The sequence below is a fragment of the Babylonia areolata genome, chromosome 25, assembly GCF_041734735.1.
Source record: "Babylonia areolata isolate BAREFJ2019XMU chromosome 25, ASM4173473v1, whole genome shotgun sequence".
Lineage (NCBI taxonomy): Eukaryota > Metazoa > Mollusca > Gastropoda > Neogastropoda > Buccinidae > Babylonia > Babylonia areolata.
The window spans coordinates 25,802,479-25,812,478 of NC_134900.1; the positions used below are offsets into that span (position 1 = coordinate 25,802,479).

The window sequence follows — 10,000 nt, forward strand, 5'->3', positions numbered from 1 at the left end:
TTTTTTTTTTGCTGCCCCAGAATTTGGGAAATTTAACTGTCTATGATTTTGATGAATGATGATGAGGGAGATGACGACACTGCCATGGAGGTCCTGTTTAAGGTTTGAGGACCACCTGACAAAGCTGTACTCTTGTCATAATAAAATTATACTCTGGCATCCAACTGGCACGAGAGATACAGACACCCGCAGTGTTGGTCAGGAAAATTGAGCAACACAGACAATAATAATGAAAAATAGTATTTATATTATATAGCGCTAAACCTTATACAGAGACAATTCACTCCAGTGCATAACTCTAGACTGAAAAACTGAAAACCAGGAAGAGGCAGGGAAGATTGGCTATCTTGGGAAGAGGTGGGTTTTAAGGCCAGACTTGAAAAGATTCCCAAAGATGCATGCGTGAAGTGGAAGACCCTCGACTGTGTGGTCCTAGCCCTCCTGTTTTAACCCAGACCACACTGAAGACACGGTAGATGCAGGACACGGGTCGAAAAAAAAATCAATATGTGATGGGGATCGAACCCGTAACCTCCGAGACGTCTGTCCAAGACGCTAACCACTTCGCCACGGCGGCTGGTGGGTGTGCTGATTTTGATATACATGTTGTCAGCGCTTCACATACGTATTCTTCATTCATTTGACTGTGATGTACATGTTGTTAGTGCTTTATATATTTGTATTTGAATTTTTTTTCATCACAACAGATTTCTCTGTGTGAAATTAGGGCTGCTCTCCCCAGGGAGAGCTCGTCGCTACACTACAGCACCACCGTTTTTTTTTCTCTTTTTTGTTGCATTTTTTCCTGCGTGCAGTTTTATTTGTTTTTTCCTATCGAAGTGGGTTTTTTCTACAGAATTTTGCCAGGAGCAACCCTTTTGTTGCTGTGGGTTTTTTTACGTGCGCTAAGTGCATACTGCACACGGGACCTCGGCTTATCGTTTCATCCGAATGACTAGCGTCCAGACCACCACTCAAGGTCTAGTGGAGGGGGAGAAAATATCGGCGGCTGAGCCGTGATTCGAACCAGCGCGCTCAGATTCTCTCGCTTCCTAGGCGGACGCGTTACCTCTAGGCCATCACTCCACAAACCATACATTTATCTGTTCTTCACTCACGTGACTCTGATGTACATGTTGTTAGCGCTTCACATATGTATTCTTCATTCATCTGACTCGTTAACTGACTGTGTTTCCCCAACAGATCATCGGTGCCACCTTGCTGTCCTACTACCTGGAGATTAACGAAGAGTTTCATGTGGAAGTGATTGGAGACATTCCCAGAGGGTAAGAATAATAATGATATTGATCACGATGATGATGATGATGATGATGATAATGATGATGATGATAATAATAATAATAATGATGATGATGATGGTGATGATGGTGAACATTGATAATAATGATATTAATGCCAATTATAGTAACAAATATTTTATCGTGCAGCGCATAATTTTTGCGTAATTCAGTTCAATGCGCTGTACAACACACTCCACTCGGGCAGTTGAAAAGGAACAAACACTTTCACACATTTATTTAATTAATATAAAGCCATCCATACACTGCTTGTTCCCCTCGAGTGCCAGCTGCTTTGCTTGGTTCTAACTTTTTGACAGTTACACGTGACTAAATGCCGACGTTGACCGAACTACGCCACTGGTCAGTTCCATACTACACACAGTTAGTAGCGCGTTGCGACCATACTAGGCTCTTCCGTCCGAGCAATACAACTGGCTCCTCTGCTCCCTCCCCTCTCTCTCTTTTTCCTTTATCTTTATAAATACATATATGTTGTTGTTGTTTTTATTACAGATATATGAAGATTATATCGAGGTTTCCTCCAGTAACCCTTGCCACATTCTGATTTTTACGGGGTTTTTTTTTATTACATGCGTCACCTACACACACACACACACACACACACACACACACACACACACACACACACACGTGCGCGCGCGCGCGCGCACACAATCGCGCGCACACACTCACGCACAATTGCACAATCACACACACACACACACACACACACACACACACACACACACACACACACACACACACACACACACACACACACACACACACGCACCTATATCTCTCTCTATGTCTTTCTGTCCCTCTGACTGTCCTTCTGTTTATCCTCTCTCTCTCTCTCTCTCTCTCTCTCTCTCTCTCTCTCTCACTGACGCTCGCACTTACGCACGCAGACACACACACACACACACACACACACACACCCCAACTCAATCTCTAACCCCCTCTCTGTGTTTCTGTCTCTGTCTCCTCCCCCCCCTCCCCCCCATTCCCCCCCCTCTCTCTCCCCCTTTGATGATGCAGACTGCCCAAAGTGGACCTGACCATGCTCCGTTTTCTGCCGGACGTGCTGGGGGAGGCATTCGCCATCTGCTTCACCGCCTTCGCCCTCTCCTTCGCCATCGCCAAGATCCTGGCCGACAAGCATGACTACGCGGTGGACGCCAACCAGGTAGGGAAGCATGGACGTAGCCGCTCTCTGTCACTGGTTTCCCTATACCCCCCACCCGCCCATTCTGCCCACCTTCCCTCTCCCGTGGGGTGAGGGGGATTGGGGGTGTGGGGGGGCCGGGGGGAGGGGGAGGGGCGGGGCGCATTCAGTATTAGATCATCCCCTTACCTTCTTTTGTCCACTGTAACAAACCTGACCTTTTAATTTACACTCCTCGACTGCCAAGGAGAAAACAACAACAAAAAATAGTGGAAGAGGTGTTTCATGTCATGAATCAACACCCAGTACAATCGCCCCCCCCCCCCCCCCCGCTCCCCCCTCTCCCCAAAACTGAGAAAATTAATGGTCTGTGGGTACACTACTCTAGATCGAAATGTGTGTGAATTTTCAGCCTTCCAGAGTTATTTCCCTTCTTTTGATGATGTCGTCAGTGACCTACCTATGGACGCAAGTTTCACATCCTCGAGGGCTGTTAAGGGCACAGCGCCAATAGGCATTGCTCTTAGTCCAAGCCAAAACCGTGATACCATGTTTCGAGTCATAATTATGTTGTGGGTTCTTGTTAATTTTAGATGATTCGCGGGGTGCCGAATCTCCAAATCCGTTAGAGGTCAAGTGTTAAATGGTCGGCGTTTGAGTTATTGTGTGAAATCCAAGATGCCCCCCCCCCCCCCCCCCCCCCCATCCCCATCCCCGACCCCATTTACTAAGCAGATGCCGGATTTGTAAATGACAAATATAGAGGACGATTTACGAATAATTGTGATTGTTCTTATTGATATTTGACTCGGTCAAGAAAGTTATTCAGCTTTAACCAAAATAATTCACGTGATCTAAATTATATCCTATTTTAATATGCTTACATCTGGGATTTTCTCAGGATCCTGGTTGAATGAAATTTCCTTTCGTTTCGTTTCTCGTTTTCTCTCTCTCTCTCTCTCTCTCTCTCTCTCTCTCTCTCTCTCTCTGTCTCTCTCTCTCTCTCTCTCTCTCTCTCTCTCTCTCTCTCTCTCTCTCTCTCTCTCTCTCTCTCTCTCTCTCTCTCTCTCTCTCTCTCTCTCTTCTCTCTCTCTCTCTCTTCAAAATGATTCTCACTATCTGAATGTTTATCTGATATTTGGTCAGGACTGTAGTTGGTTAAATTTACGTTTCGTTTCCACTTTTCTCTTTGCAAAATGATTCATGCTATCTGAATTTTATCCTATTTTTGCATGCTTCTTCTTCTTCTTCTTCTTTTACTTCTGCTGCTGCTGCTGCTTCTGCTGCTACTGCTGCTACTACTACTACTACTACTACTACTACTACTACTACTTCAACTTCTACAACTATTACCACTTCTTCTTCTTCTTCGTCTTCCACTACTACTGCCACTACCACAACTACTTTGTCTTCGTCTTCGTTTTCTACTACTACCACTAGTACTTCTACTACTACTACAACTACTACTGCTGCTGCTACTTCGTCTTCCACTACGACTACCACTACCACAACTACTTTGTCTTCGTTTTCTACTACTACTACCACTAGTACTACTACTACTACTGTTGCTACTACTACTACAACTACTACTGCTGCTGCTGCTACTTCGTCTTCCACTGCTAGTACTGCTATCACCACCAGTACTACTTCGTCTTCGTTTTCTACTACTACTACTACTACTACTACGACTACTAGTACTAAGTCTTCATCTTCATCTACTACTACTGCTGCTGCTACTACTACTACTACTACTACTACGACGACGACGACGACAGCGGCGACTGCTACTACTACTACTACTTCTTCTTTTCCTTTCCTTCTTTTCTTTCTTCTTGATGATGATATTTAGTAACAATAGTTAGTATTTATATAGCGCTAAATCTTGTGCAGAGACAAAATCGATCGAAGCGCTTTCACACCAGTCAGTCACACGCATGCATAACTGTAGACTGGGGTTTATTCTTCTTCTTCTTCTTCTGTGTTCACTCGTATGCACACGAGTGGGCTTTTACGTGTATGACCGTTTTTACCCCGCCATGTAGGCAGCCATACTCCGTTTTCGGGGGTGTGCATGCTGGGTATGTTCTTGTTTCCATAACCCACCGAACGCTGACATGGATTACAGGATCTTTAACGTGCGTATTTGATCTTCTGCTTGCGTATACACACGAAGGGGGTTCAGGCACTAGCAGGTCTGCACATATGTTGACCTGGGAGATCGTAAAAATCTCCACCCTTTACCCACCAGGCGCCGTCACCGTGATTCGAACCCGGGACCCTCAGATTGACAGTCCAATGCTTTAACCACTCGGCTATTGCGCCCGTCTAGACTGGGGTTTAAAAAAAAATATAAAAATAAAAATGAAAAACCTTCTTCTGTGTGTGTCCCTGATGATGATGATGGTTGGTGTTCCTCCCCCACAGGAGCTGGTGGCTCACGGGCTGACCAACGTGATCGGCTCCATGTGCTCCAGCTACTGCAGCTCCGCCTCCCTGTCCCGCTCCGTGGTGCAGGAGGAGGTGGGGGGCAAGACACAGGTGAGAAAGACACACCTGGCAACATCCACAGGTGTTGTTTGTTTGGAGTTTGTTTTTTGTTGTTGTTGTTTTTGACTCACTTGTGTAAACAAAGTGAGTCTATGTTTTAACCCGGTGTTCGGTTGTCTGTGTGTGTGTGTGTGTGTGTGTGTCCGTGGTAAACTTTAACATTGACATTTTCTCTGCAAATACTTTGTCAGTTGACACCAAATTTGGCATAAAAATAGGAAAAATTCAGTTCTTTCCAGTCATCTTGTTTAAAATATATTGCACCTCTGGGATGGGCACAAAAAAATTTTTAAAAGAAGCCTAATTATATGCAAACTGCATTTACTGTTATATTTATATTTTTTGTATTCTCTAAACTTGGCACTTTGACCTCTTATTCTGACACAACAACAAGAGGAGTCATTATTATCATTTTTTGTTCAAACAGAAACTTCTTTTGCTCAGCATGGAATTTTTATTTATTTTGCAAACGTTTTGGTGCAGGTAGTAAAGAAAGGAAATTACTCTGTAATTAATGCAAGGGGACTTAATTTATCACAAGTGAGTCTTGAAGGCCTTGCCTCTCTTGTTTCTTATTTACCTCCTCAAGGCGGAATGAGTAGTGTGTGGCAGTGATAAGAAACTCTAAGGAGAGCTGGACAGTACAAGGTTTTCAGAGGAGAAGCCCTCCCCGCCGATTCTCGATTCGCCTATCACTACACTGCAGATCCTCAATTCGCCTGTTCCCACTTCGTCTGTAGGCTACTCGAAAGGTCATCACTTGTATTTATATGTATATTACGTAAGTAGTGATAAAGCCACTCGATAACAAACATTGCGTGTGAGCGAGCGAGCACATACAGACACGCATGCGCGCGCGAGCGAACACACACACACACACACACACACACACACACACACACACATTTGCTACAGGTAGCAGAGAAGAAAACATTACCCCAATCACACGTTGCAGTTCCTTGTCCCACGTTTGTGGTCTGGTAACATCTGAAGGAAAGGATTTATACCTGAATATGATGATGTTGATTATGATGTCGATGGTGATGACGACGACGATTGTTTGCACTATATTTTATGTATGTACGCCTATTAGCTATCTCAGTTATCTTATCTCAGTGAACAGCTATATTTCATAAAGCAGGGAACATTTTCTCAATCTTGAACGCGTTCATAATAAAAATCCTTTCCAGTGTTTGTACAAATTTCATTCGGATGAGACGATAAACCAAAGTCCTGTGTGCAGCATGCACTTAGCACACGTAAAAGAACCCAAGGCAACAATTGGGTTGTCCCTGGCAAAATTCAGTAGAAAAATCCACTTCGACAGGAAAAACAAACAAAACTGCACGCAGGGAAAAAAATGAATAAGGGTGGCGCTCTCAGTGTAGCGACGCGCTCTCCCTGGGGAGAACAGCCCGAACTTCACACAGAGAAATCTGTTGTGACGAAAAAGAGAAATACAAATACAAATTCAATTGTCGAATGTTCATGAGATTCCGAGTAGGGATCAGTTCTTATAATCAGATGGTTAAAAAGGCATGTGTTGTTGTGGTTGCTTTTTGACTCTCTTGTGTAAACAAAGTGAATCTGTGTTTTAACCCGGTGTTCGGTTGTCTGTGTGTGTGTGTGTGTGGGTCTGTGGGTCTGTGTGTCCGTGGTAAACTTTAACATTGACATTTTCTCTGCAAATACTTTGTCAGTTGACACCAAATTAGGCATAAAAATAGGCAAAATTCAGTTCTTTCCAGTCATCTTGTTTAAACTAATATTGCACCTCTGGGATGGGCACAAAAAATAAAAAATGAAGCCTAGTTATATGCAAACTGCATTTACTGTTATATTTTTATTTTTTGTATTCTCTAAACTTGGCACTTTGATCTGATATTCTGACCCAACAACAAGAGCAGTCATTATTATCATTTTTTGTTCAAACAGGAACTTCTTTTGCTAAGCATGGAAGTTATATTTATTTTGCAAACGTTTTGGTGCAGAGAGTAAAAAATGGAAATTACTCTGTAATTAATGCTAGAGGACTTAATTTGCTTTAAACTGATCTTTCTCATCTTAAACATTACATTTTGAAATTATACTCAATACATAAAAAGCTTGGATTTTTTTAAAGTGTATCACAAGTGAGTCTTGAAGGCCTTGCCTCTCTTGTTGTTATAATTATTCCAGATTTCCAGCCTTATCTCTGCCGTCCTCATCTTGATTGTTTTACTGGTTGTGGGGCCTCTCTTCAAGCCCCTGCCAAACGTGAGTATGAATTGAGACATGATAAATGTGTGGCTGTGTTGATGTCTTGGAGTACGCGCGCACATGTGAGAGAGAGAGAGAGAGAGAGAGAGGATCTTCAGCTTAACGTCTAATCACTAGAAATGCTGTTAGACGGTGTGTGTGTGGGGGGGGGGGGGAGGGGGAGAGAAAGAGAAAGAGAGAGAGAGAGAGATCTTCAGTTTAACGTCTAATCACTAGAAATGCTGTTAGACGGTGTGTGTGTGTTTGTGTGTGTGGGGGGGGGGAGAGAGAGAGAGAGAGAGAGAGAGAGAGAGAGAGAGAGAGAGAGAGAGGATCTTCAGCTTAACGTCTATTCACTGGAAGTGTTGTTAGACGGTGTGTGTGTGTGTTTGTGTGTGTGTGTGTCTGTGTCTGTGTCTGTGTCTGTGTGTCTTTGTGTGCGTGGATGCATGAATACAAGTGTGTCAGTGAGTGAATCTGTGTGCACTCCTAAGCGTGTGGTGATGATGTTGAAGACGATGGTTGTGATGATGAAGTTGATGGTAATGATGATGTTGATAGTTAGTGGCGATTATGGTGATGTCTGTGTGTGTGTGTGTGTCTGTGTCTGTGTGTCTGTGTCTCTGTGTCTCTGTGTGTGTCTCTGTGTGTGTGTGGATGCATGAATACAAGTGTGTCAGTGAGTGAATATGTGTGCACTCCTAAGCGTGTGGTGATGATGTTGAAGACGATGGTTGTAATGATGAAGTTGATGGTAATGATGATGTTGATAGTTAGTGGCAATTATGGTGATGTCTGTGCGTGTGCGTGTGTGTCTGTGTCTGTGTGTCTGTGTCTCTGTGTCTGTGTGTGTGTGTGTGTCTGTGTGTGTGTGGATGCATGAATACAAGTGTGTCAGTGAGTGAATATGTGTGCACTCCTAAGCGTGTGGTGATGATGTTGAAGACGATGGTAGTGATGATGAAGTTGATGGTGATGATGATGTTGATAGTTAGTGGCGATGATGGTGATGGTGGTTACGGTTATGATGGAGGAAATGTTGATGATGGTGGTTGTGATGTTGATAGTGATGATGATGATGATGGTGGTTACGGTTAGGATGGAGGAAATGTTGATGATGGTGGTTGTGATGTTGATAGTGATGATGATGATGATGGTGGTTACGGTTAGGATGGAGGAAATGATGATGGTGGTTGTGATGTTGATAGTGATGATGATGGTCATGATTAAGAGGGAGGAAGTAGTGGTGGTGGTGGTGATGATGATGATGATGATGATGATGGTGGTGGTGGTGGTGGTGGTGGTGGTGATGATGATGATGATGATGGTGGTGGTGGTGGTGGTGGTGATGATGATGATGATGATGGTGGTGGTGGTGGTGGTGGTGGTGGTGGTGGTGGTGGTGGTGGTGATGATGATGATGATGATGGTGGTGGTGGTGGTGGTGGTGGTGGTGGTGGTGATGATGATGATGATGATGATGATGATGATGGTGGTGGTGGTGTTAGTGGTAGTGGTGGTAATGATGATGATGATGATGATGGTGGTGGTGGTGGTGGTGGTGGTGGTGATAACGACGATGGTACCGAGTCTTATGGTGCTGTGTGCTTCAGTGTATTCTGGCGGCTATCATTGTCGTCTCCCTGAAGAGGCTATTTCTACAGTTTGCTGACCTGAGGCGTCTTTGGAAAGTCTCCAAAATAGACTTCGTGAGTTTTGCGTGTGTGTGTGTGTGTGTGTGTGTGTGTGTGTGTGTGTGTGTGTGTGTGTGTGTGTGTGTGTGTGTGTGTGTGTGTGTGTGTGTGTGTGTCTGTCTGTCTGTCCGTCTGCGAAGGTGTGGTAGTATACCAATGGCGTGTGTTGTTTCAGACAGGTCTGTTTATATTAGTCAGTGCCGTACGTTTTTTCGAGCAAGTCTGTTCAAATTAGCCAATGACATTTTCAGACAAGTCTGCTCACATTAGTGAGTCGCTTTCATTGTTTCAGTCCAGTTCAATTTCTGAAGGAGGCGTCACTGCGTTCGGGTAAATCCATATATACGCTACACCACGTCTACTAAGCAGATGCCTGACCAGCAGCGTAACCCAACGCGCTTAGTCAGGCCTTGAGGAGGAAAAAAAAAAGTGCAAAAACAAATAAATGGATACATCACTGAATTAATGAATAAATAGCTGTTTCAGAGAAGTCTGGATTAGCCAATGGCGTGTGTTCTTTCAGACAGGTCTTTTTTAGTATTATTATTATTATTAACCAATGGCGTGCGCTGTTTCAGACGGTGTGGCTGGTGGTGTTTTGGTGCACTGTGCTACTGGACGTGGACCTAGGGCTGCTGGTCGGTCTGGTCTACAACCTGGTGCCCATCCTGCTCAGGACACAAAAGTACGTTGCCACTGGATGCTGATCTTAGTGATGATGTGGTTAATTTTATTTTTTTTAATTGATGTTAAGATGCCTGTGGTTAATGCTCCCATGCCGCGTTTGTTTAAAATTCGGTTGAATGTTTTACAGATCAGTATCAGTTTATATTGATTTTACCATTATATTAACCTTATCGTGTGTATATATAGTAAGTGTGCATGGGTGCTTGCATACGGGCGGGTGTGTGCGTGCGCGCGTGTATGTGTGTGTTTTAAATGATGGAAAGTTATCGGACTTGCTTTGCTATGACTGAGTTGAGTGTTATTTTGTTATGTATATGTTGTATGTAAAATTTTACCGTTTTGCTTATAATTTGTATGTATCACAG

The 10,000-nt window shown here is 43.8% G+C and overlaps 1 protein-coding gene across 2 annotated transcripts in view; it reads left to right on the plus strand.

Moving 5' to 3' along the window:
• LOC143299694 (solute carrier family 26 member 6-like) overlaps positions 1–10,000 on the plus strand; it is a 90,372-nt gene that overhangs the window by 69,429 nt on the left and 10,943 nt on the right. For both annotated transcript variants that reach the window (XM_076613053.1, XM_076613054.1), the window contains 6 exons: positions 1,204–1,286; positions 2,343–2,490; positions 4,894–5,007; positions 7,195–7,272; positions 8,868–8,963; positions 9,527–9,633. In XM_076613053.1, coding sequence (XP_076469168.1) covers positions 1,204–1,286; positions 2,343–2,490; positions 4,894–5,007; positions 7,195–7,272; positions 8,868–8,963; positions 9,527–9,633 — 626 coding nt within the window. The remainder of the gene's footprint in view (positions 1–1,203; positions 1,287–2,342; positions 2,491–4,893; positions 5,008–7,194; positions 7,273–8,867; positions 8,964–9,526; positions 9,634–10,000) is intronic.